Raw genomic sequence first — 27926 nt, 5'->3', positions numbered from 1 at the left:
TGTGAGTGGAAAACGAACAAGAGAAAGGACCAGAGAGAACAAAGAAGAGGACGAAGCAGTGGTAGTCATCTCATACTCAAGACTAGAGGCAATAAAAATTCTAGTGATAACTATTAACCTATCAAATAGCCAGATTCAAGTGATGTGACACTGACTGAAAATGAAGAAGCTTCTATAAACATAAAGAAGCAACTGTACCATAATTGCCAGAAAATTCATCAGGAAAAAGTACATGTATGTGGGTGATTATATAAAAATACAGCCATAAGAAAGTTAAACTACAAGAAAAATAGTAATTCTATAGCCCAAACTGGAGTTACACTCCATGGATGACCTTGATGGTTTTTTGACAGTTTTTTGGTACCAAAGGCCAGTTTTGAAAAGTTTTGAGAAATAGTGACAAACAAGGAAGAAGCTGTTACTTAGCCTAACAGTCCTTGTTCTTATGTGTTTGTGTTGCTTGTCCGTTGTTTTTGACAATGACGTAAACTTGTGTGGGAGGAGTTTTACAGTGAAAAGTTCACTGCACCTAGGCAGTTCCATTCTCTCGGCCTCCGAAATCTTGGTCCAATGGTATGAAAATCATCATGACCAGAGACTTCCTTGGCTGTAGCGAATAGCTATGACGCATTAAGAAAAGAAACATAGAAACATAGAAAACCTATAGCACAATACAGGCCCTTCGGCCCACAAAGTTGTGCCGAACACGTCCCTACCTTAGAAATTACTAGGCTTAGCTATAGCCCTCTATTTTACTAAGCTCCATGTACCTATCTAAAAGCCTCTTAAAAGACCCTATCGTTTATTATTGTAATATGTACCGAGATACAGTGATAAGCTATTGTTTTGCATAACAACTGGACTGATCTTCCATAGTACATTAAGGCGGTACAATGAAACAGAAGCAAAGTGTGAAGTATGAAGATATACAGAGCCTATAAAAAGTATTCATGCCGTTTGAAAGTTTTCGTGTTTTATTGTTTTACAACTCTGAATCACGGTGGATTTAATTTGGATTCTTGCACTGATCAACAGATGAAGACTTTCGTGTTAAAGTGAAAACGTATCTCCTCAAAGTGAACCAAAAGAATTACAAATACATTCTGTGTCTTGTCATGCCCTTCGCTCTCCACTAAGTGTTGCAGCACTGCCTTCTTGGCTGTTGGATCTTGTAGTTAATCTCATCCACCCAGTCTGCTGGATCTGGCTTCACATGCTGGGGTAGGCTATCTCACCGGGGTTGGAGGTTCCCAGCTACATTCACCTGGTTTAGCCTGCCTGTCGAAGCAGTGTACCTGGGTGTGGCCTCTGTTGCACACAACATTTACTTGGAGCTACAGGTGAGAGCTGGGAGGCAGGTGGGGGCCAAAGATGGACAAACTGCCCCTGTCACCAGAGGTGACACCCCATACACCCCTTGTTCTTGTACTGCCATATCTTCTGCCTGATGGTAGGAGGTCAAAGAGTTTGTGGGGCTGATGAGAGGCATCCCACAATGCTGAGGTCTCTGCAAATGTGGCACCTGGTACTTGTCCTAGATGGGGGTGTGGGTAGTTGGGAGAGAGAGACCCCATTGATTCTCTTAGCAGTCTTCACAATCCATTGCAGAGTCTTGCAGTCAGATGCCTTGCAATTCCCATACCAGACAGTGATACAGCTGGTCAGGGCACTCTTGATGGTGCTGTGGTAGAATGAGGGTGGGGACCCTCGCTCACCTTAATCTCCTCAGGAAGTGGAGGCATTGCTGTGCTTCCTTGACTGAAGATGTGGTGTTGAGGGTCCAGGTGAGATCGTCTGTGATATGCACACCAAGAAATTTGATGTTCGAGGAGAAAGTCAGTGAGGAACCGTTGACATAGAGGAGAGAGTGGCCAGCCTGCACCTTCATGAAGTCCACAAATATCTCTTTAGTCTTGTCTGTATTGAGACCCAGGTTGATGTTTTCGTACCAATCCACAGCTGTACTAGCTCCTCGCCAACTCATTATTGCCAATGAGGCCAACCACTGATGTGTCAATGGCCAACTTGATGTGGTTAGAGTTGGATCTAGCACTACAGTCAGGCATTAGCAGTGAGCTGAGACCAGTGCTCAGTGTGATGGAGCTAGAGACGTTGCTGCTGACACACTGCCTGAGGAGTCTCTGTCAAGAATTCCAAAATCCAGATACAGAGAAAGGTGTTGAGACCCCAACATGGCCAGTTGACCCACCAGCTTCTGAAGAATAATGATACTGAAGTGAATGAACTGCACTCTGATGTTGTAGACTCCATTCTCCAGGTGGGCAGTTGATCTCCTGGGGCTTTTCACACACAACAATGCCTAGAGTTTACTGAGAATGGTGTGAACAACAAATAACATACATTGAACGGCAGTTCTGTGGATGAAAATGCCTTGTTAACGAGGGAGGTCAGAGAAGAACGGCTAGGTGACAGTAGTTGAAACAATCTTGTATTACAGCAGGGTGAGCAGAAGAGCATCTCTAAACGCACAAGATGTTGAACCTTGAAATGGATGGGCTTCAGCAGCAGAAGAGTACAGCAGGTTCTATTCCTGTCAGCTAAGTAAAGGAAACTGAGGCTATGGTGGGCACAGACTCAGCCAAACTGGATAGTTTAAGATTGGAAAAACATCACCTGGTTGAGTGAAACTCAATTTCAGCTGTGACATGCAGATGGTAGAGAATTTGTCATAAACAACATGAATCTGTGGATCCACCCTGCCTTGTGTCAGCGTTTCAGGCTGGTGCATCCAACAAAACTGCAGCAGCTACGTAACGCTATCAAGTTCACATAGATCAGAATCTCTAAGGAACGTTTCCAGTTGCTTGTTAAATCCACACTCAGGACTTTGCTCTTTATCTGACTTCCAGCTCCATTCGTCCCTTTATTCTGCAGTATTGAGAGAGGAAATCAGGGCCAAGTTGTTCAGAAAATGCTGCATGCCTTCAGAAGCACTAGCTTACCAGCAGTATTAGTGTTGTGTACAGGACTGATCACACCCAGGCTGCTGTAGGTGGACTCAGGCACTGAAAATTAGATGTTTAGTGCTTTTTATTTTTAATGCTGTACTTGTGTAAATTGAACTTGAGCTTGCTGTACAGACATGAGAGGATCCAACAGGTGTTGTGTGAGCAGTTCTATCTTTGATCAGTGTGAGCAGATTAGAAGCTCCAATACCTCTAAGTTCCTGAGTTGGGCTATTCATAGTGTTGGTGTCCTGCTGCTGTACTCTTAATACATCAACATGCTGTAGTTATTTGATTTTAATATGTAACACATTAACCTACTGTCCTCTTGTAACTTGTGCAATCCCTTTTAGTGCACCTACGTGACTCATTGTGTTTCTCATGTTACTATTTATCTAATGGCCTTAATTACATTCTTGGCATTTAGTCCATGTGGCTTGGTGTGTAAGCATACCACTTCTCACAGGTTGTAAACTTATACAGATTATGATATCAGAGAAACCACTTGTGTTGTAGATTCTTATTTCTGGTGTGTTGAAGTGATCTTTCTCAATGCTTCTCAGGTATAGTCTTCTCCACTAGCTCAGACCCACACATCTACATGTCTTGCCTCAAGGAATCTTTTGTAATCTTGCAACTTTTCATTGGGACAGACATAACTTTGCATCTGTTCGCCTTAAATTGTTTCCATTGCGTTATTGCTGTAGCAACTCTCAAAGAAACTGTTGGATTAGACTGTTTTAATTGTGATTTTATTTGTATCTTAACAATCAATTACATGCTAGTATGTTTATAATACTTGTATACATATAACTATTTAGTATATTTCCTAGTGGTCACAGTATGTATGTGCAATTGTTCAGTGTGGCAGTATTTGAATGGGGGCATCAATTGGTTAATTCTTATCTAAAAATCTGAATAGAATGTGCTTAATTCTGTGGTATAAGAAGGGTCGACTGTTTTCAATTTTCTTTGTTTTATTAACGCTTAATAAAATGATGTGCAGCAGCAAGTTTGTTCTCTTCCCTGACTTCTGAAAGAACATTGAATTACAAATCAACAGAACCTAACATCATCATCTGATTTGCAGACGTACTGTACAAGTTGTCATGAATACAGGTTGTTTGTGAGGATTGTCCTTGAGACTGCTTTATCTTCAGTTTTCTGCGGGCTAAACTCACCACAGCACAGCGTGCCTCCATCTTTGACTTTGTGATGTGTCTTGCGACTGTGTTACCTCAGACGGGCACTTCGGAACTCTGTCAAAGCCTCAGACTTCCAAAGAGTGAATTGAGGTTTTTGTTTTAAAAAAGGATCAACTTTATTCATCCTATACGTTTACAGGTATTAGGAATTTATGGTGTGTTGGCACAATGTGCAACAAAAACAATAACATTAAACATTTCTAAGAATAAAAAATTATATAAAAATAAACTTGGAGGTTAATGTATAAATGTGCATAAGTACATAAATACCAGCATGTATTTACAATGTAAACAGCATGATAAAAGATGGTTTAAAGTCTTTACAGTGCATTGACTGGTAATAGAGAGGGGTGGGGCAGTGGTTAACTAGGCACTGAAATCTATTAATAATCTGTAGTTATTGTGTATTTGTATATTGAGAAATGTTGCAAGATTCTCTATCATTAATGGTCTCCATCTCTGGATTCTAAGTGTTTTTCTCCTCTTTAACCCCACAGCAGTCCCTGGAACACCCCAACATGTGGATGAACAGTTCTTATCTCGCCTCTTCCTCTTCGTGGCTCTTGTGATAATGTTTTGGCTCCTCATTGCCTGAGGACAAACCGCAATCCTTAACACGAGTCCCGTGTGTGGTCTGAAATGTGGGCAATGAACCATCCCAGGATTCTCTGTTTTTCTACCTTTGGATACGTATTAGGGCAAAAATTATATCAAATAGAAACTAAAATCAGCTTCTAATGGGATAGGTTTTGATGAACTGTGAATGAGTTTAAAAGGCTTCTTTTCTAGGGCTGTAATTTTGTCGCAGTGTCTGTTTCAGTGAGGTTGAGTGGTGTGCCCACTTACTGGACACAAAGTTTGTGGTGGTCTGTATCACTGCTGCACTGTCATTGTGCAAAAGTGAGAGAAGCTGTTTGCTAATAGAAGAAATAGCCCTCGAGTGAAAGAGCCTGGAGATTTAAGCAGCATATATCAGACAGCTTGGTTGCTTAAATCATCTGATGAAGGCAAGTGTATAAACTCCACTCGACTTGAGCAGCAGTGCAAACCGGTGCTGAGAACCCATCTGCTGCTCAATGGAATAGAAAATTTCCTACAATACTATTCAAAGAAAGACTGGGAAATCTGTGAGAAACATTACTCAGTTATGTAATGATCATTGTGGGATCTCACAGGACCTGAACTGACTGGCACTTTTCTCTACATAATATTGACTATAGTTCAAAACAACTTCTTGGTTGTGAAGATTTTTGTAAATTGAGGGTGTTAATAATTGTAATTTCCTTGTTTTGCTTGCTTTTAATTTCAGATGTCATGTTATACAGTGACAAAGGGATTTGTTTTTCATCTGCACACTTCCTGGTCACTCAGTAATGGTCTACCTGGTTCTACACATCCCTGCTGAGACACTAATATTGAGAGAAATTTCTCAGTGACCAATTACCTACTCCGGTGACTGTAATAATGGATTTCCCTTTAACAAAGCTGTTCATCAGCACTTTTTATTAATTATTCATGGGACCTGCACCTCGACAGCAATTACCTGCCCCTTGAGCCATTTCAGAAGACTATTGAGTCTTGACCACTTTAGTGAGTCTAGAATTGTAGGTAGGGTAAAACAGCAAATATCTTTGGACTCTCCCTGTAACTTGAGGATCCAGGGTTCAACTTGTTCTGAGACCCTGAGAAGACACTCACTGAGAGTTGTTTAAAGGGACAGGTTAAGGCCAGGGTGTCAGTCAGTGATCAGAGGCCCCACTTACAGTTCAGTCCTGGGTGTAACAAGCTGCAGAATGAAGTGGGCAGTATGGCAGCCCTGCAACCAGATAGAAGGAGTGAGTTATTGAAGGATAAAGACTGGGTTACTGGATTGTGGGAAGGCTCTAGGATTCTGTCCTATGGCTCAGCTAGTTAGTGGAGCTGCTGGAATTGATGGGGAATGCCTGTGCCTTGCCAGATTGACAGTACTGGGAGAGAGTAACAGCTTTATACAAAGACAGGTGGCTATTAGATGTATCAATGTATTTTTAATTTAATATTGTATCTCTGGCTTTGTATCAGATGTCAAATAAATACAGAACATAAATCAACTGCTGACTTAGTGTAGATTCTTTGTCCTGATTAATGGAAATATTAAAACAATTTTACTGAAAACGTTATCAGTAGCAAGAAAACGGTGGGGCTTGGCTAAATTCTGCAGTTTGCTTCAAGTACTTGCACTACCTGGTTCCCTTGAGGCAGAACAGCACAGTTGGTGCGGCAGGTAGTGCTGCTGCTTCACAACTCCAAAGTCCCAGTCCTAACCTCTGCAAAATCCACACATTCTTCCCCCAACTTCCTCTCATGTCTCAAAGATGTGTGGGTTGCTGGGTTAATTGGCCACTGTAAACAGCCCCTAGTGAGTGACAAAATCTGGGGGGAGATGATGAGAATTAAATGGTCTTAGTGTTGGGCTGGTGTATGGGTTGCTGTGAACCCATGACATTAAATGGTCTTAGTGTTGGGCTGTTGTAAGGGTTGCTGTGAACCCATGACATTAAATGGTCTTAGTGTTGGGCTGTTGTAAGGGTTGCTGTGAACCCATGACATTAAATGGGATTACTGTTGGGCTGGTGTACGGGTTGCTGTTAACCCATGGCATTCTGGGCTGGCCCTTCAGCAGCAGGGAATACCTGTGAGAAAGTGCTGATTTTTGGATGAAAAGTTAATTTATGCCCTGACCATGGGGCTGAAAGTTTTGCGTCAATGGTGACGTTTAACTCCATAACTTGGTGTTGAGCTGATAACCATAGGGAGGGTGATGAGGTCCTGCAAAGTGAGTTCAGGAGGTTAGATTCTAAGTTAAAGGACAGAACCTCTAGGGCTATGATCTCAGAATTGCTACCCATGCCATGTGTTAGTGAGGCCAGAAATGGGAAGATTGTAACAGTTTAACTTGTAGCTAAGGAGGGAGGGCTTCAGGTTTTTGGATCATTGGGCTCTTCCAGGGAAGGTGGGATTTGTATAAAAGGGATGGTTTACAACTGAGTTGGAGGGGGACTAATATCCTTGTGGGAAGGGTTGCTCATGTTGTACGGTGGAGTCTAAACTAGTGTTGCACTGGGATGGAAACCAGAGTACCAGAGCAAATTGTGGAGTGATTGTGGGAAAGATGTTGATAAGACTACATACAAACTCAGGAATTGAAAGGTTGAGCATGGTGAGACTAATGTTCTGAGTTGAGTATATTTCAATGTAAGGAGTATCATAGGAAAGGCAGATGAGCTCAGGGCCTGGATCAGCATGTGGAATTATGATATTGGTTGTAGAAGGGGCAGATTGGCAGCTCAAATGTTCCAGGCTTCTGTTGCTTTAGATGTGAAAGAATGAGAGGGATTAAGGGGGGGGGGGGGAGGGATGGTATTAACCATATAACAATTAAAGCACGGAAACAGGCCATCTTGGGCCTTCTAGTCCGTGCTGAATGCTTACTCTTACCTAGTCCCACCGACCTGCTCTCAGCCCATAACCCTCCATTCCTTTCCTGTCCATATACCTATCCAATTTTACTTTAAATGACAATATTGAACCTGCCTCTACCACTTCTACTGGAAGCTCATTCCACACAGCTACCACTCTTGAGTAAAGAAATACCCCTCGTGATACCCCTAAGCTTTTGCCCCCCAACTCTCAAATCATGTCCTCTTGTTTGAATCTCCCCTACTCTCAATGGAAAAAGCCTATCCATTTCAACTTTATCTATCCCCCTCATAATTTTAAATACCTCTATCATGTCCCCCCTCAACCTTCTATGCTCCAAAGAATAAAGACCTAACTTGACCTTTCTCTGTAACTTGGGTGCTGAAACCCAGGTAACATTCTAGTAAATCTCCTCTGTACTCTCTCTAATTTGTTGACATCTTTCCTATAATTCGGTGACCAGAACTGTACACATACTCCAAATTTGGCCTCACCAATGCCTTGTACAATTTTAACATTACATCCCAACTCCTATACTCAATGCTCTGATTTATAAAGGCCAGCATACCAAAAGTTTTCTTCACCACCCTATCCACATGAGATTCCACCTTCAGGGAACTATGCACCATTATTCCTAGATCACTCTGTTCTACTGCATTCCTCAATGCCCTACCATTTACCATGTATGTCCTATTTTGATTATTTCTACCAAAATGTAGCACCTCACACTTGTCAGCATTAAACTCCATCTGCCATCTTTCAGCCCACTCTTCTAATTGGCCTAAATTTCTCTGCAAGCTTTGAAAACCTACTTCATTATCCACAACGCCACCTATCTGGATACTTACTAATCCAATTTACCACCCTATCATCAGATCATTAAGACTAGAGTCATAGCAAAGTACAGCACACAAACAGGCCTTTTGGCCCATCTAGTCCATGCCAAACTAAACTGCCTAGTCCCATCAACCTGCACCTAGACCTTGACCCTCCATACCCCTCCCATCCATGTACTCATCTAAACTTTGAAATTGAGCTTGCATGCTCCACTTGTGCTGGCAGCTCATTCCATACTCTCATGACCCTTTGAACAAGTTCCTCCACGTTTCCCTTAAACTTTATGCCTTTCACCCTTAATCCATAACCTCTAGTTGTAGCCCACAAGACCTCAGTGGAAAAAACCTGTTTTTATTTACCCTATCTATACCCCTCATAATTTTCTATATCCCTGTCAGATCTAAGTTCCAAGCAATAAAGTCCCAAACGATTCAATCTTATAACTCAGGTCCTCCCATCCTCAGCAACATCCTTGTGAATTTTCTCTGTACTCTTTCAACTGTATTTACATCTGTAGATGATCAAAACTGCTCACAATACTCCAAATTAGGCCTCATCAACATCTTACAAAATTTCAACATCCCTTCTCCCGTACTCAATACTTTATGAAGGCCAATGTACCAAAAGCTTCCTTTATGACCTTGTCTACCTGCCATGCTACTTTCAACGATCTATGGACCTGCACTCCCAGATCCCTTTGTTCACTGTGTGAGACCGACCCTGGCTGGTCCAACTGAAGTGCAATACCTCGCACTTGTCTGTATTGAATTCCATCTGCCATTTTTCTAGCCGGTCAAGCTCTGTTAGTCTACAGTGTAGACTTTACACCCCCAATCTTGGCGTCATACCAAGATTTTCTGATCCAGTTAACCAAATTATTATCCAGATCATTCACAAAGATGACAAACAACAATGGACCCAGCACTGATCCCTGCAAACTAGTCCGGGACAGTAGTGCTCAGACAGAATAGACTGGAGAGCTCATCTACTGTGCCTATTTGGGTGGATTTGAGGAATAAGGAACACCACATTAATGGGATAAGATGAAAAAAGAGCGGAATTAGGCTACTTGGCCCAACCACTCCGCTATTTCATCATAGCTCATTTCTTCAGCAGTTTGAAGGGGGCACGACTGCGCAAGCACATGAAGGTCGGCCTGTGAGAACAGCAGGAGAGTTTAAAAATCAAGCAGATTAACAGAGCGGGAGACAGAGAAGGAAGGCTTTGGCTCGAGAGGCTGAGGACGAGCTTGCTCCCAGTGAGGTAAGGCCGGGTGAGCTCCTTTAATTAATCTAATTAGCTTAGAAGTAGGTAATGGAGGCAGCAACTAGGGCAGTCGAGTGCTCCGTTTGCAGTATGTGGGAAGTCAGGGCGAGCACAATTGTCCCTAATGACTACACCTGTAAAAGGTGCATCCAGCTGCAGCTCCTGACAAACCGAGTTGGGAACTGGAGCTGGATGAACTTCGGATCATTCGTGAGGCAGAGGCAGAAATAGACAGGGAGGTAGTCACCCCTAAAAGTCAAGAGGCAGGTAGCTGGGTGACTGTCAGGAGAGGGAAGAAGAATAGACAGAACAGAGCACCCCTGTGGCTGTTCCCATCAATAACAAGTATACCGTTTTGGATACTGTTGGTGGGGATGACCTATCAGGGACAAGTTGCAGTGGTTGCGACTCTGGCACCAAGACTGGACCCTCAGTTCAGAAGGGAAGGAGGGAAAAGAGGAGAGCAGTAGTGATAGGGGATTTGATAGTTAGGGGGACAGATAAGAGGATCTGTGGAAGAGATCGAGAATCCCAGATGGTCTATTGCATCCCTGGTGCCAGGGTCCGCGATATCTCGGATCGAGTTCTCAGTATTCTCAAGAGGGAGGGTGAGCAGCCAGATGTTGTGCTCCATGTAGGGACCAATGACATAGATAGGAAGAAGGAGGAGGTCCTGCAAAGAGACTTTAGGGAGTTAGGTGCAAATTTGAAGGACAGGATCTCCAGGGTTGCAATCTCAGGACTACTAGCAGTGCCACGTGCTAGTGAGGCTAGAAATAGGAAGATAATGCGGCTAAATATGTGGCTAAGGAGTTGGTGCAGGAGGGAGGGCTTCACGTTTCTGGACAATTGGGCCTTGTTCCAGGGAAGGTGGGACCTGTTACGATGGGACGGATTGCATTTGCAGGGGGAGGGGAACCAGAGTGTTAGAGCAGATAGTAAGGTGGAGGAGGATAAAGGTCATGCGAGAACTGCAAGTATAGTTCATGGAGTAAAATCAGATCTAGCATATAAAGAGGCTTTGAGAAGAGAGAAGCAGAATAAAGGGTGTAAAGGTATTAAGGTAGAAGGGCTAAAGTGCATGTACTTCAATGCAAGAAGCATCAGGAGCAAAGGTGATGAACTGAGAGCTTGGATACATACATGGAATTATGATGTAGTGGCCATTACAGAGACTTGGCTGGCACCAGGGCAGGAATGGATTCTCAATATTCCTGGATTTCGGTGCTTTAAAAGGGATAGAGAAGGGGGAGAAAGGGGAGGAGGGGTGGCATTACTGGTCAGGGATGCTATTACAGCTGCAGAAAGGGTGGGTAATGTAGCAGGATCCTCTTTTGAGTCAGTATGGGTGGAAGTCAGGAACAGGAAGGGAGCAGTTCCTCTACTGGGGGTATTCTATAGGCCCTCTGGTAGCAGCAGAGATACTGAGGAGCAGATTGGGAGGCAGATTTTGGAAAGGTGCAAAAATAACAGGGTTGCTATCATGGATGACCTTAACTTCCCTAATATTGATTGGCATCCGATTAGTTCTAATGGTTTAGACGGGGCAGAGTTTTTTAAGTGTGTCCAGGATGGATTCCTGTCACAGTATGTTGACAGGCCGACTAGGGGGAATGCCATACTAGATCTAGTATTAGGTCACAGATCTCTCAGTGGGTGAGCTTCTGGGGGACAGTGACCACCGCTCCCTGGCCTTTAACATTATCATGGAAAAGGATAGAATCAGAGAGGACAGGAAAATTATTAACTGGGGAAGGGTAAATTATGAGGCTATAAGGCTAGAACTTGCGGGTGTGAATTGGGATGATGTTTTTTCAGGGAAATGTACTATGGACATGTGGTTGATGTTTAAGGATCTCTTGCAGGATGTTAGGGATAAATTTGTCCCGGTGAGGAAGATAAAGAATGGTAGGGTGAAGGAACCATGGGTTACAAGTGAGGTAGAAAATCTAGTCAGGTGGAAGAAGGCAGCATACATGAGGTTTAGGGAGCAAGGGTCAGATGGGGCTATTGAGGAATATAGGGTAGCAAGAAAGGAGCTTAAGAAGGGGCTGAGGAGACCAAGAAGGGGGCATGAGAAGGCCTTGGCAAGTAGGGTAAAGGAAAACCCCAAGGTATTCTTCAGTTATGTGAAGAACAAAAGGATGACAGGAGTGAAGGTAGGACCTGTTAGAGATAAAAGTGAGAAGATGTGCCTGGAGGCTATGGAAGTGAGTGAGGTCCTCAATGAATACTTCTCTTCGGTACTCAGCATTGAGAGGGAACTTGATGATGGTGAGGACAATATGAGTGAGGTTGATGTTCTGGAGCATGTTGATATTAAGGGAGAGGAGGTGTTGGAGTTGTTAAAATACATTAGGACGGATAAGTCCCCGGGGCCTGACAGAATATTCCTCAGGCTGCTCCATGAGATGAGAGAAGAGATTGCTGAGCCTCTGGCTAGGATCTTTATGTCCTCGTCCATGGGAATGGTATCAGAGGATTGGAGGGAGGCGAATGTTGTCTCATTGTTCAAAAAAGGTAGTAGGGATTGTCCAGGTAATTATAGACCAGTGAGCCTTACGTCTGTGGTGGGAAAGCTGTTGGAAAAGATTCTTAGAGATAGGATCTATGGGCATTTAGAGAATCATGGTCTGATCAGGGACAGTCAGCAGGGGTTTGTGAAGGGCAGATTGTGTCTAACAAGCCTGATGGAGTTCAACCCAGAGAAGTGTGAGGTGGTACACTTTGGAAGGATAAACTCCAAGGCAGAGTACAAGTAAATGGCAGGATACTTGGTAGTGTGGAGGAACAGAGGGATCTGGGGGTACATGTCCACCGATCCCTGGAAGTTGCCTCACAGGTAGATAGGATAGTTAAGAAAGCTTTCATAAGTCGAGGGATAGAGTTTAAGAGTCGTGAGGTAATGATGCAACTCTATAAAACTCTGGTTAGGCCACACTTGGAGTACTGTGTCCATTTCTGGTCGCCTCACTATAGGAAGGATGTGGAAGCATTGGAAAGGATACAGAGGAGATTTACCAGGATGCTGCCTGCTTTAGAGAGTATGCATTATGATCATAGATTAAGGGAGCTAGGGTTTTACTCTTTGGAGAGAAGGAGGATGAGAGGAGACATGATAGAGGTGTACAAGATATTAAGAGGAATAGATACAGTGGACAGCCAGCACCTCTTCCCCAGGGCACCACTGCTCAATACAAGAGGACATGACTTTAAGGTAAGGGGTGGATATTAGAGGAAGGTTTTTTACTCAGAGAGTGGTTGCTGCATGGAATGCACTGCCTGAGTCAGTGGTTGAGGCAGATACACTAGTGAAATTTAAGAGACAGGTATATGGAGGAATTTAAGGTGGGGGGTTATATGGGAGGCAGGGTTTAAAGGCTGGCACAACATTGTGGGCTGAAGGGCCTGTACTATTTCTTCACTGGTTTGATCTAGGCATGATTGCACAAGTGTGTGGAGGTCGATTACTGAGAAGAGCGGGAAGAGTTCAAAAAGAAGACAGCTTTATAGAGTGGGCAACAAAGTAGAGGGAGACAAAGTAGGAAAGCTTTGGCTCAACAGGCCTTAGGCGATAAGGGTGAGGTGAGGTAGGTCTGTGTAGAATACAGACAGGAAGTATGTGTGTGAGACCGGTTTTCTGTGCTCGGTTTCCCGGATGGCTACATCTGCACCAGGTGCATCGAGCTGCAGCTACTTATGGACCGTATTAGGGAAATGGAGTTGCATCTCAATGACCTTCGTCTGGACAGGGAGAGTGAGGAGGTGATAAATAGGAGCTATAGGCAAGTAGTCACACCGGGGCCACAGGAGACAGAGAAGTGTGTAACAGTCAGGAGAGGAAAGGGCAAGAGTTAGATGCTAGAGAGTATCCCAGTGGCTGTCCCGCTTAACAATGAGAACTCCTGCTTGAGTATGGTTGGGTGGGATGGCCTGCCTGGGGGAAGCAACAGTAGCCATGCCTCTGGCACAGAGTCCGGCCCTGTGGCTCAGGAAGGTAGGGAAAGGAAGAGGATGGCAGCGGTGATAGGGGGTCAGACAGGCGATTCTGTGGACACAGGAAAGAAACACGGATGGTAGTTTGCCTCCCAGGTACAGGGTTGGGGGTGTTTCTGATTGTCTCCGCGATATCCTGAAGTGGGAAGGTGAACAGCAGGAGACCATGGTACATATAACAACATAGGCAGGAAAAAGGAGGTCCTGAAAACAGACAAAAGAGAGTTAGGAAGAAAGTTAGTAATCTTGAGCTTACTACCTCAAAGGTAGTAATCTCGGAATTCTTGCCTGTGCCACGTGACAGTGAATATAGGAATAGAATGAGGTAGAGGGATTGGAGCAGGGGGCAGGGATTCAGATTTCTGGATCATTGGGATCTCTTCTGGGGCAGGTGTGACCTGTACAAAAAGGACAGGTTGCACTTGAATCCCAAGGGGACCAATATCCTGGTGGGGAGGTTTGCTAAGGCTACTGGGGAGAGTTTAAACTAGAATTGCTGGGGGGTGGGAACCAAACTGAAGTGATGGAGGAAGGGGCGGTTGGCTCACAAATACAGAAAGCTTGTAGACAGTGCAAAAGGGAGGATAGGCAGGTGATAGAGAAGGGACTCGCTCAGTCCGATGATTTGAGATGTGTCTATTTTAATGCGAGGAGTATCATGAATAAAGCGGATGAGCTTAGAGTGTGGATCAGCACTTGGAGTTATGATGTTGTGGCCATTACAGAGACTTGGATGGTGCAGGGGCAGGAATGGCTGCTTCAAGTGCCAGGCTTTAGATGCTTCAGAAAGGACAGAGAGGGAGGCAAAAGATGTAGGGTGTGGCACTGTTGATCAGAGATAGTGTCATGGCTGCAGAAAAGGAGGAAGTCATGGAGAGGTTGTCTACGGAGTCTCTGTGGGTGGATGTTAGGAATAGGAAGGGGTCAATAATTCTACTGGGTGTTTCTTTATAGACCACACAATAGTAACAAGGACATCAAGGAGCAGATAGGGAGACAGATTCTGGAAAAGAGTAATAATAAAGGGTTGTTGTGATGGGAGATTTTAATTCCCCAAATATCGATTGGCATCTCCCTAGAGCGAGTGGTTTAGATGGGGTGGAGTTTGTCAGGTGTGTTCAAGAAGGTTTCTTCACACAATATGTAGATTAGCCTACAAGAGGAGAGTCTGTATTGGGAAATGAACCTGGTCAAGTGTCAGGTTTCTCAGTGGGAGAGCATTTTGGAGATAGTGATCACTAATCTGCCTCCTTAATCATAGCATTGGAGAGGGATAGGAACAGACAAGTTAGGAAAGCATTTAATTGGAGTAAGGGGAAATGTGAGGCTGCTATCAGGCATGAACTTGAAAGCATAAATTGGGAACAGAGGTTCCCAGGGAAATGTACAGAAGAAACGCAGCAAATGTTCGGGGATAATTGTGTGGAGTTCTGCAGAGGTACATTCCAATGAGACAGGGGAAGGATGGTATGGTACAGGAACGTGGCGTTGTAAATCCAGTCAAGAAGAAAAGCAAAGCTTACGAAAAGTTCAAAAAAAGTTCAAAAATTATAAGTCTAGCAGGAAGGCGTTCAAGAATGAAATTAGGAGAGCCAGAAGGGGCCACGAGAAGGCCTTGGTGGACAGGATTAAGGAAAACCCCAAGGCATTCTACAAGTATGTGAAGAGCAAGAGGATAATATGTGAGAGAATAGGACCAATCAAGTGTGACAGTGGAAAAGTGTGTATGGAACCGGAGGAGGTAGCAGAGGTACTTAATGAGTACCTTGCTTTAGTATTCACTATGGAAAAGGATCTTGGTGATTGTAGGGATGACTTACAGCAGACTGAAAAGCTTGAGCATGTAGATATTAAGAAAGAGGATGTGCTGGAGCTTTTGGAAAGCATAAAGTTGGATAAGACACCGGGACCAGATGAGATATACCCCAGGCTACTGTGGGAGGCGAGGGTGGAGTTTGCTCAGCCTTTGGCGATGATCTTTGCATCATCAGTGGGGATGGGAGAGGTTCTGGAGGATTGGAGGGTTGCGGATGTTGTTCCATTATTCAAGAAAGGGAGTAGAGATAGCCCAGGAAATTGTAAAACAGTGAGTCTTACTTCAGTGGTTGGTAAGTTGATGGAGAAGATCCTGAGAGGCAGGATTTATGAACATTTTTGAGAGGTATAATATGATTAGGAATAGTCAGCATGGCTTTGTGAAAGGCAGGTCGTGCCTTACGAGCCTGATTGAATCTTTTAAGAATGTGACTAAACACATTGATAAGGTAGAACAGTAGATGTAGTGTATATGGATTTCTGAAAGGCATTTGATAAGGTATCCAATGCAAGGCTTACTGAGAAAGTAAGGAGGCATGGGACCCAAAGGGACATTGCTTTGTGGATCCAGAACTGGCTTGCCCACAGAAGGCAAAGAGAGGTTGTAGACAGGTCATATTCTGCATGGAGGTCAGTCACCAGTCATGTGCCTCAGGGATCTATTCTGAGACCCCACTCTTCATGATTTTTATAAATGACCTGGATGAAGAGGTGGAGAGATGGGTTAGTAAATTTGCTGATGACACAAAGGTTGGAGGTGTTGTGGATAGTGTGGAAGGCTGTCAGAGGTTACAGCGGGACATTGATAGGATGCAAAACTGGGCTGAGAAGTGGCAGATTGAGTTCAACCCAGATAAGTGTGAAGTGGTTCATTTTGGTAGGTCGAATATGATGGCAGAATATAGTATTAATAGCAAAATTCTTGGCAGTGTGGAGGATCAGAGGGATCTTGGGGTCCAAGTCCATAGGACTTGCAGGTTGACTCTGTGGTTAAGAAAGCATACGGTACATTGGCCTTCATCAATCATGGAATTGAGTTTAGGAGCCGAGAGGTAATGTTGCAGCTATATAGGACCCTGGTCAGACCCCACTTGGAGTACTGTGCTCAGTTCTGGTTGCCTCACTACAGGAAGGATGTGGAAACCATAGAAAAGGTGCAGAGGAGATTTACAAGGATGTTGCCTGGATTGGGGAGCATGCCTTATGAGAATAGGTTGAGTGAACTTGGCCTTTTCTCCTTGGAGTGACAGAGGATGAGAGGTGACCTGATAGAGATGTAATAAGATGATGAGGGGCATTGATTGTGTGAATAGTTAGAGGCTTTTTCCCAGGGCTGAAACACGAGAGGGCACAGTTTTAAGGTGCTTGGAAGTAGGTATAGAGGAGATGTCATGGGGAAGTTTTTTTTACACAGAGAGTGGTGAGTGCGCGGAATTGGCTGCCAGCGACGGTAGTGGAGCCAGATACGATAGGGTCTTTTAAGAGCCGGCTGGATAGGTACGTAGAGCTAGAAAAATAGAGGGCCATGGGTAACCCTAGGTAATTTCTAAGGTAAGGACGAGTTTGGCACACCTTTGTGGGCCAAAGGGCCTGTATTGTGCTGTAGGTTTTCTATGTTTCTAAATGAATTGTTGGTATAGGAAGGCCAATTTCAATATCAACAGAGAAAGTTAAACTGGGAAGAGCTGTTGCAGATAAATCTATATCTGGGGCATTTATTAAAAGTGAAATTGTAAGATGTCAGGGGCTGCAGGGGAGTGGGAAGGACTGAAAGCCCAGAAAACCCTGGATAACAAAGGGAGATAATGGGGAGGGATATTTTTTAAGAAAGCAATAGGTAAGAATAGGGCATTGAAAATGGGGAAGGTCCTTCAGCAGTACAGACAATGCAGGGGAGTGCTTAAAGTAATTGAGGCAAAACAGGCTCACAAAAGGTCACAGCTATGTAAGACGAAGGAGAATCCTATTTTGCTAAATGTGGTTGTGAAGGGCAAGTCAATGGGTATATTTAAAACGGAGGTTCTTCATTCATAGGGGCACCTAAGGTTACAGGAAAAAGGTAGGAGAAGGGTGAAAATAATTGTGGGAGGGACTGAGCAAGTCAGGCAGCATCTATAGAGGGGAATAAACCTTCCCACATCTACAGTATTCTAGGAGTATATTGTGAGTAAGAGAGTAACCAGGGAAAGAGAGGCAGTCCATTAGTGTATCGAGTCAGAGGACAAGGCTCAGATCTTAGTGATTGCAAATGGAAAAATATTCAATAACAAAGACATTGTAGATGGAGATTTCAGTTGGTTTGCTGAAATTCTACAGGGCAGAACTAAAAAGAAGGCACTAAGTGTCTTAGTGAACATAAAGGTGGACAAATCCACCAAGCCTGAGCCTGCAGCTGGTGACATTTATCCTGGGATGCTGAGTGAGGCAGCAAGAAGTCGCTCTGGCCTGGATGGAGATGTTTAAATCTTCACTGGCCACAGGTGAGGTGCCAAGTTACTGGAGGGCAGCAGGGATAGCCCAGGTGATCTCAGGCCTGTTCGTTTAATATCAGTAATAAAGGGATTAATGGAACACATTTGGAAGGACAAACTTATTCTGCTCTTAGGCATTGATCAGGAGTGGTTAGCATGGGTCTGTAGCTCAGAGAACCAGTCTGACTACTTGAGAGGTAACTACAGTAAATGTACTGATGAGGACTGGGGTGAACGTGATTTACCAGATCAGCAAGGCCTTTGTTGAGGTCCCACATGTTTAGAGCTCCCATAATTTGGAGCAGCACAGTAGTGTAGTGGTTAGCACGACACTTTATACTAATACAACTATGGATCTGACATTTTTAAAAATTCTATTTTATTGAGATTCAGTTTGGAATCGGCCTTTCTTGTCCTTCGAGCCGTGCTGCCCAGCAACCCCCAGTTTAACCACAGCCTGATCACGGGACCAATTTACAGTGACCAATTAACCTCCCACCCGGTACGTCCTTGGATTGTGGAAGGAAACTGGGGCACCCGGAGGAAACCCACGCAGTCCTGGAGAGAACGTACAAACACCTTACTGACAGCGGCAGGAATTGAACCAGGTCACTGTTACCATAGTGGTTAGATGTTGAACTCTAGTGATCAGTGTTGGATCCTTTGTATATAGGTGAGAATGCAGGAGATAAGATTTGTAGATTTTCCGAAGGCAAATCTAAAAACAATTGGGTGTGTTAGTGAAATTGGCCTTCGGCTACAGATTGATCTTTTGGTAAACGGGGCAGAGCGATGGCTGATGGAATTTGATCTGGTTAAGTGTGAGGTGATCCATTTAAAAAAAATCTAATTGTACAAGATATACCATGAATGGTAACATCATAGAACACGGGACAGTACAGACAAGAACAGGCCATTTGGCCCACAGTGTTGTGGTGACCCAGCTAAAAAGTAAATCAAAACCACCCAAAAATCCAACCCCTCCTACCAACACAATGTCCATATCCCTCCACCTTCCTCATATCCATGTGCCCATCTAAATACCTCTTAAAAGCCTCTAAAGTATTTGCCTCTACCACCATACCAGGCAGTACATTCCAAGCATCCACTGCTCTGAGTAAAACACTCACCCCTCACATCCCCTTTGAACCTACCCCCTCTTACCTTCAATGCATGCCCTCTGGTACTAGACATATCTACCCTGGGAACAGATACTCTCTGTCCACTCTCATAGTCTTGTAAATTTCCATTAGATCTCCCCTCAGCCTTCGGCACTCCAAAGAAAACAAACAAAGTTTATCCAGCCTCTCATGACAGCACACACCCTCTAAACCAGGCAGCATCCGGTAAAACTTTTCTCCACCCTCTGCAAAGCCTCAAATCTTTCCTATAGTGGGGCAACCAAAACTACATAATATTCCAGATGTGGCCTAACCAGTTTTATAAAGTTGTAACATAACCTCCTGACTTTTGAACTCAATGCCTCGACTAGTAAAAACAAGCATTCCATAACCTTCTTAACCACCCTATCGACTTACGCAGACACTTTCATGGAGCTATGAACTTGAATCCCAAGATCTCTCTGTTCAGCAACAATGTTAAGGGTCTTGCCACTAACTGTGTATTGTTTCCTTGCATTTAGAAACATAGAATACCTACACAGCACAATACAGGCCCTTCGGCTCACAAAGCTGTGCTGAACATGTCCTTACCTTAGAAGTTACCTAGGGTTACCCATAGCCCTCTATTTTTCTGAGCTCCATGTACCTATCCAGGAGTCACTTAAAAAGACCCTATCTTATCCACCTCTACCACTGTCGCCAGCAGCCCATTCCACGCACTCACCACTCTCTGCGTAAAATAATTACTCCTGACATCTCCTCTGTACCTGCTTCCAAGCACCTTAAAACTGTGCCCTCTCATTCTAGCCATTTCAGCCCTGGGAAAAAGCCTCTGACTATCCACATGATCAATGCCTCTCATCATCTTATACATCTTAAACATTTGCCCTACCACGGTGCAATACCTCACAATTATTTGGGTTTGAATGGATCTGGGATTGAGAGGGTAAACAGCTTCAAATTCCTTGGCATCCACATCACTGAGGACCTCATGTGGTCTGTACACACCAGCTGTGTGGTGAAAAAGGCACTACAGTGCCTTTCACCTTAGACAGTTGAGGAAGTTTGGTCTGGGCCCCCAAATCCCAAGAACTTTCTACAGGGGCACAATTGAGAGCACCTGACTGGCTGCATCACTGCCTGGTATGGGAACTGTACTTTCCTCAATCGCAGGACTCTGCAGAGAGTGGTGCAGACAGCCCAGCACATCTGTAGTTGTGAACTTCTCATGATTCAGGAGATTTACAAAGACAGGTTTGTAAAAAGGGACCGAAGGATCATTGGGGACCTGAGTCACCCCAACCACAAATTGTTCCAGCTGCTATCATCCAGCAACGGTACCGCAGCGTAAAAGCCAGGACCAACAGGCTCCGGGACAGCTTCTTCCACCAGGCCATCAGACTGATCAACTCACACTGATCTGAGTGTATTTCTATGTTACATTGACAGCTCTATTTATTCTAAATTACTATGATTGCACATTGCACATTTAGATGGAGATATAATGTAAAGATTTTTACTCATATATGTGAATGATGTAAGAAATAAAGTCAATTCATATCCCCTCCTGGATACACTTAACAAATTCTGCCCCACCTAAACCCCTTGTACTAAGGAGATTATATTAGGGAAGTTGAAATCCCCCATAACAACAACCCTTTTATTTTGATACATTTCCTTAATCTGATTACATATCTGTTGCTCAATGTCCTGGTGGCTGTTAGGTGGTCTGTAGTACAATCCAATCAATGCCGATTGCATCCTTCCTATTCCTGAGTACCCAAATATGCCAAGTGTCTGACCCCTCCATATGACTCCCGTGAGTGCAACTGTGATATTGTCCCTGATTAGTATTGCAAACCCTTGACCCCACACCTCATCTTTTCCCTCTTCTCTATCTAAAGCTTCAAAAACCTGGTACATTAATCATCCATTCCTGCCCCTTTCTCAACCAAGTTTCAGTAATGGTTACAACATCGTAGTTCCATGTACTGATCCATGCTCGAAGACCACCACCTTTATTTATAATACTCCTAGAATTAAAATATGCACACTGCAAACTATTTCCATCCTACCTGTTTTTTTCAATTTTGCCTTTCAATACTTCCCCTGACATCTGCCTTACTGATCGATCCTGCCCTTACTGACCCGGTGCTCCGGTTCCCAGACCCCTGCAAAACTAGTTTAAACCCTCCTGAGTAACATCAGCAAATCTCCCGGCAAGGATATTGGTTCCCCTCCAGTTCAGGTGCAACATACAGGTCACCTCCTTTCCCAGAAAAGGCTCCAATAATCCAAGAATTTAAAACCCTGCCCCCTGCACCATTTCCTCAGCCACTCATTCATCTGGGCTATCATCCCATTCCTACCTGCACTAGGGCGTGGCACCAGGAGTAATTTGGAGATTACTACCTTGGAAATCCTTCTTTTCAGCCTATTTCCTAACCCTACATACTCACTGCGTAGGGCTTCTTTCCCCATCCTGCAGCTGCTCTGCAAAGTCCTGAACCCAGCACCCAGGAGGCAACACACCACCCAGGAGTCCCTTTTGTGGCCTGTCTGTCCCCCTTATATCAAGTCTCCTAACACTACTGCTCTGCCTGACTCTACCCTTCCCTGCGGACTGTCACCCTCTGCTGCTGCTGTGCCCTAATGGGTCGTCCGCTCAGCAGTATCCAACGGGTACACTTGCCGCTGAGGGGACTGGCCACGGGGAAACACCGCACCGACTTCCTAATCATCTTACCTGTCCTGGTGGTCACACACCTACTGTCTGAAGACTGTACTCTTCAAAAGTCTCGTCTGTAATATCTTCAGCCTCTTGAATGACCCTGAGTTCATCCAACTCCTTGACCCAGTTAGTCAAGCACTGGGGTGCACTTCCTGCAGACGTAGTTATCCAGAATTCCCACACCTGACAGGAGTAGCATTCCATCCTGACTACTCTATAGTAAAAAAAAGGCTTACCTATTCTTACCCGTGCCTCCACCTGTTCTTGCCGAAGCCTGCTCAGCCAAAGCCTTCCCACTCTGTCACTGGTAACAATGGCTGCTCCACTTGTCCCTCCCTTCCTGTTACTTGGTGCTGAGATTAGGCCTCTGACGCCAATGGTTACTGTGCCTGCACTGCTGATATTGACCACCTTTACCGGAATCTGCTCCTTTCATACTCTCTCGCTCTCGACCTTCGGTAGAGCTCTGACACAGACACTTACCGCATTTGAAAAAAAGACCAGATTTCCCCCAGTCTGCTCTCCTCATATCCTGACACCAACACTTACAACACCTGAGCAGCCGAGAAAGAACCAAGTGAGGAAAAGGGATGAAGTTAGAGGTATAACAAACATAGGAGCTAAGGCAGTGGAGTGCTCCTCTGTGAAATGTGGAATTCCAGGGTAACTAACAACTAAAATTGGTGTCAAAATGGTTGTTATGTGTCTAGTGAGGTAGTGTACTGGGTAGTGCTTGTCCTCCTCACTTTCAGCTTCCACCGCTGGCTAGCAGTCTCACGAAAAGGATAGCTGGATGTGTAAGTCTCTCCCCACCAGTACACAGCCCCTCCAACAGCAAGCCTCATGTAGTGCCTCCTCGTTGGACATAACTGAACATCCTCCCGGCAGCCCCTGCAGCCGAGCTGGTGACAAACGTATTGCTCCATAGGGTTTCCTTTGGACAACACTGGTGAGGCCGAAAGGGGGGTCTTGACGACTGGGCATCTCAGGATCTCCAGACCTGCCACCCGGGCTTGTGATGATCGTCATCCATTGTCCAAGCCAACCACCAATGAGGACTATCCAGGCGGCTGAAAACCTCTACAGAGGTGCTCACACCCCAAGTGCAGGCTTCGAACAGTAGATGGGCGACCACCAGGAGAGGAAAAGGGAGTAAGCAGCTGGTGACATTCCCCTCAGTAACAGGTATACCCCTGCTGAGGAGATGACCCATCAAGGGGCACTCAGCAGCAGCCAGGCTGGTGGCACTGTGGCTGGCTCTGAGGCTCAGCAGGAAGGGTAATGTCAGGCAGAGTGATAGAGATAGGAGACGAGAGTTAGGGAGATTCTGTGGCCGCGATAAAGACACCAGGATGATGTGTTGCCTCCCAGGGTGCCTCAGAGTGGCTGAAGGTTCTCAAGAGGGACTGTGAGCAGCCAGAGGTTATGGTGCACACTGCCACCAATGAGACAGGTAGAAAAGGGGTAGAGGTCTTGTGCAAACTATAGCGAATTAGGGAAGAGGTTGAAGAGCAGGACCTCCAAAGGTAGTAACTTCTGGATTACTCTCAGTACCACCTGCCAGTCAGGGCAGGAATAGAATGATGGTACAGACGAATGAGTGGCTGAGGGGGTGGTGCATGGGACAGGGTTTCAGATTTGTGGATCATTGGGATCTCCTCTGGGGAAGGTATGACCTGTAAATAGAGGATGGGTTACATCTGAACCCAAAGAGAACCAATATCCTTGTGGGCAGGTTTGCTAGAGCTGTTAGGGAAGATTTAAACTAAGTTAGCGGGCATGGGAAGCAGAGTGATAGGGCTGGGGTCAGGGCAATTGGTGTACAAGTCGATGCATTACATAATGAGACCTTGAGGGAAAAAGAGGCAGATGATGGGGCAACACTGCAGTCAGTGGGATGAGTTGAAGTGTGACTTGGAGCAAAATTGAAAAGGGGGATGAATACGGGACTGAAGGTGTTGTACTTGAATGCATGCACCAATCGGAATAAGGTAGATGATTTTGTCAAGCATTTAGAGATTGGCAGGTGTGGCGTTGTGGGCATCACTGAGTCGTGGTTGAAAGATTATAGCTAGGAGCTTAACATTCAAGGATACACATTGTATCAAAAGGGCAGGCAGGCAGAGCGGATGGGGTGGTTCTGTTGGTAAAAAATGAAATCAAATCACTAGAAAGAGGTGACATAGGATCAGATGTAAAATCCTTGTGGGTAGAGTTAAGAAATTGCAGGGGTGATGGAAGTTATAGGCAGGCCTCTGAACAGTAGTCAGAAAGTGGGATGCAAGTTACAACGGGAGATAGAAAAGTCATGTAGAATGGGCAATGTCATGATAGTGATGGGGGATTTCAATATGCAGATAGATCAGGAAAATCAGATTGGTGCTGGATATCAAAAGGAGGAATTTGTAGAATGCCTACGAGATGGATTTTTAGAGCAGCTTGTGGTTGACACACTAGGTGACATGATCAGGGTTGACAGCAGAGCAGCAATGGCTGGTGTTTCTGGGAACAATTTGGAAAGCGCAGGACAGATACATCCCAAAGATGTAGAAGTGTTCTAAAGGGAAGATGAAGCAACCGTGGTTGACTAGGGAAGTCAGAGACAGCATAACAGCAAAAGAGAGGGTATACAATATAGCAAACATTACTGGGAAGTTAGAGGATTGGGAAGCTTTTTAACAACCAACAGAAGGCAACTAAAAAACCAATAAGGAGAGAAAAGTTGAAATATGAAAGTAAGCTAACCAATAATATTAAAGAGGATACCAAAAATGTTTCAGATGCATAAAGAGTAAAAGAAAGGCAAGTGTGGATATTGGACCACTGGAAAATGATGTTGGAGAGGTAGTAATGAGGAACAAAAAAAATGCCAGACAAACTTAACAAGTATTTTGCATGTCACCAGCAGTATGCCAGAAATTTGAGTGTGTCCGGGGGCAGTAATGAATGTAGTTGCTATTACTAAGGAGAAGGTGCTTGGGAAGCTGAAAAGTCTGAGATAGATAAGTCACCTGACTAGATGGACTACCCCCCAGGATTCTGAAAGTGGTACCTAAAGAGATTATGGAGGTATTAGTAATGATTTTACAAGAAACAAAAGATTCTGGAATGGTTCTGGTGGTATGAGAATTGTAAGTGTCACTCCACTCTTTATGAGGGAGGGAGGCAAAAGGAAGGAATTTATAGGCTAGTTAGCCTGACTTCAGAGGCAGATGTTAGAAACAGAACGTGACAAAATAGGCCAAAGGTTCCCTTAAGGGTAAATCTTATCTGATAAATCTGTTGAAATTTTTTGAGGAAATAACAGGCAGGGTAGACAAAAGAGTCAGTGGATGTTGTTTACTTGGATATTCAGAAGACCTTTGACAAGGTGCCACACAAGGTTAGTTAACAAGAGCCCATGGTATTACAGGAAAGATAGCATGCATAGAAGATTGGCTGACTGGCAGGAGGCAGAGTGGGAACAAAGGGGGCCTATTCTGATTGGTTACTGGTGACTAGTGATGTTCTTCAGGGGTCTGTATTGGAACCACTTCTTTATATGTCAATGACTTGGGTGATAGAATTGATTGCTTTATGACCAAGTTTGCAGACAATACAAAGATACGTAGAGGGGCAAGTAATGTTGATGAAGCAGGGAGTCTGCAGAAGGACTTAGGCAGATTAGAAGAATGGACAAAGAAGAGGCAGATAGAATACAGTGTAGGGAAGTGTATAGTTATGCACCATGGTAGAAGGTATAAAGTCATAGATTTTTTTTAAATGGGGAGAAACCTCAAAAATCAGAGGTGCAAAGGGACTTGCAAAGGAGTAATTGTGCAACATTCCCTGAAGATTAACTTGTAGGTTGAGTTGGTGATGAGGAAGAGAAATACAATGTTAGCATTCATTTTAGGAGGACCAGAATACAAAGTCAAGGATGTAATGCTGAGGCTTTATAAGGCACTGGTGAGGTCTCATTTGGAGTACTGTGAGCAGTTTTGGACTCCTTATTTAAGAAAAGACATGCTGACATCGGACAGAGTCCAGACGAGGGTCACGAGAATGATTTTGGGAATGAAAGGGTTAATGGATGAGGACTATTTGATGGCTCTTGGCCTGTACTCAATGGAGTTTAGAAGAATGAGGGGGGGGGAATCTCATTGAAACCTATCAAATATTGAAAGGTCTGGGTAGAGTGGATGTGGGGAGGATGTTTCCATAGTGGGAGAGTCTAGGACCAGAGGGCCCAGCCTTAGAATTGAGGGACGTCCATTTAGGACAGAGATGAGGAAAAATTAATTTCACCTGAGAAAGGTAAATCTGTGGAATTCTTTGCCAAAGACGGTTGTGAGGTCAAGTCATTTGGTATATTTAAGGCAGAGGTTGATGGGTTTTGATTAATAAGAGCACCAAAGGTTATTGGGGGGTGGGGGGGGAGGAGAATGGGATTGAGAGGTATAATAAATCAGCCATAAAAGAATGGTGGAGCAGACTCGATGGGCTGAATGGCCTAATTCTGCTGCAACATCTTATAGCCTAGAACATAGTTCCTTAAAAACAAAAAAAAACTTTAATTGCACCATAATAAAAAATTGCAGAATATTCAATAAAATGTTCCTGGACAAAACAGGATTATCCTTGAATTCTTAACAGCTCCAATCAATGAGGCAATACAAACCATAAAACCCTCATAATTTCTGAAATTGATCTTGCATATTTAATAGCAGTCACTCATTCAGTACCTGCAGCTCAAACACTGTCTCAGGGGCTGTTTACAATGGGGTTGGGAAGGAGGAGTGTGTGAAAGTGGAGAGACAAGACAGTGTACATTGGACAGGGGAGGGAATCCCCTGGAGATGAGCCAAAATATGGAGGGGGGGGTTATCAGAAGAAGAGAGGACAGCCACATTTCTATTCCTTGAGGTGATTACACTGAAACTGAAGAAGTTGTTACAGATCTTGGCTAGGTGGATGTTGTGGGGTTTTCCCATTCTAGTGTGCACAACCAGACAGTGACGGGCATCCTATGAAATATGACAGACAATGCTTTCTATTTATCAGCTGATTCCTGGGGACTTAGGAGCAGGAAAAGTAACATATGGAACCCAATCCTACTCAATGGAACTATTGTCTCTCCTCCCTTACCAACCTAATAATATTGCCCTCTCCACTTCCAACACACGTCCCACCCCATTTAACAGCAGGAAAGGTGCTGGTGTGTAATTTTCTCAGTTACAGCACACAGGTGAATCTGGAGAGGGCCTTGGATGAGAAATTTTTCTCCTCCCTATGTTATCCACAGCATTCAGGAGGTAACTTTGACAACGAAATGTTTTCTATTTTACAGCTTAGTTAAAAGTTTTAATGAAAGAGTTTGAGTTGATAAAATCTGTATTACCCATTAACATGGTGTAATTTACCACCCTTGAGTGCAGGACAACTGCCAGTGGATGTGGGTTTGATTCCAACATTTAAGAGAAGTTTGGATAAGTACATGGCTATGGTCCAGGTGCAGGTTGATGGGACTAGTTTGGTACAAACTAGATGGACTGAAAGGCCTGCTGCTGTGCTGTAGTGCTCTACATCTTTGAGAAACAATGTACATGGGTCACGAACAGCAAAGATGGACATACAAGCAGAGCCGTGTGAAGGTTGTGGCTGGGACACTGAACCACACACAGTACTGAGTGAGAAGCGAGTGGATAGAAAGCACAAAGATGGGCAGAGCTGTGATTCAAGGGAGGGAGAATACTGAGAGAATAGCTGCAGGCAGCCTGGTCTAGGGCAGTGATGTGGAAACACAGTAAAATGGCTGGAGCAACACACAAAATGGTGAAGGAATTCAGCAGATCAGGAAGCATCAAACAATGAAAAAGTAGGTAGAGGGTTGCACAACCCTCCCCACCACTGAGGGCATCTTCAAGAGATGGTACCCAAAGGTGGCAGCAGCATCATTAAACACCTTCACATGCCCCCTTCTCAACATGACCATTAGGAAGGAGGTACAGAAACATGAAGGCCCACACTTACAAATTTAACAACCTCTTTGCCTTTCTGTTTCTGAATGGTCCATGAAA

General features: G+C 44.4%; 1 protein-coding gene and 1 long non-coding RNA gene across 2 annotated transcripts in view; both read left to right on the top strand.

The window, feature by feature from the left end:
• Nucleotides 1-6261, top strand: part of rnf185 (ring finger protein 185) — a 28882-nt gene extending 22621 nt beyond the window's left edge. The window contains exon 6 of the mRNA XM_073055672.1: nt 4669-6261. Coding sequence (XP_072911773.1) covers nt 4669-4766 — 98 coding nt within the window. The 3' untranslated portion in view covers nt 4767-6261. The remainder of the gene's footprint in view (nt 1-4668) is intronic.
• Nucleotides 6262-9328: 3067 nt separating this feature from the next.
• LOC140732941 (uncharacterized) overlaps nt 9329-27926 on the top strand; it is a 60506-nt gene continuing 41908 nt past the window's right edge. The window contains exon 1 of the long non-coding RNA XR_012100188.1: nt 9329-9730. This is a non-coding gene — a long non-coding RNA (uncharacterized lncRNA). The remainder of the gene's footprint in view (nt 9731-27926) is intronic.

Source organism: Hemitrygon akajei, chromosome 9 (genome assembly GCF_048418815.1).
Source record: "Hemitrygon akajei chromosome 9, sHemAka1.3, whole genome shotgun sequence".
Classification (NCBI taxonomy): Eukaryota; Metazoa; Chordata; class Chondrichthyes; order Myliobatiformes; family Dasyatidae; genus Hemitrygon; species Hemitrygon akajei.
The sequence above is the reverse complement of the archived record's forward strand: the minus strand, read 5'-3'. Positions and strand labels throughout refer to the sequence as shown.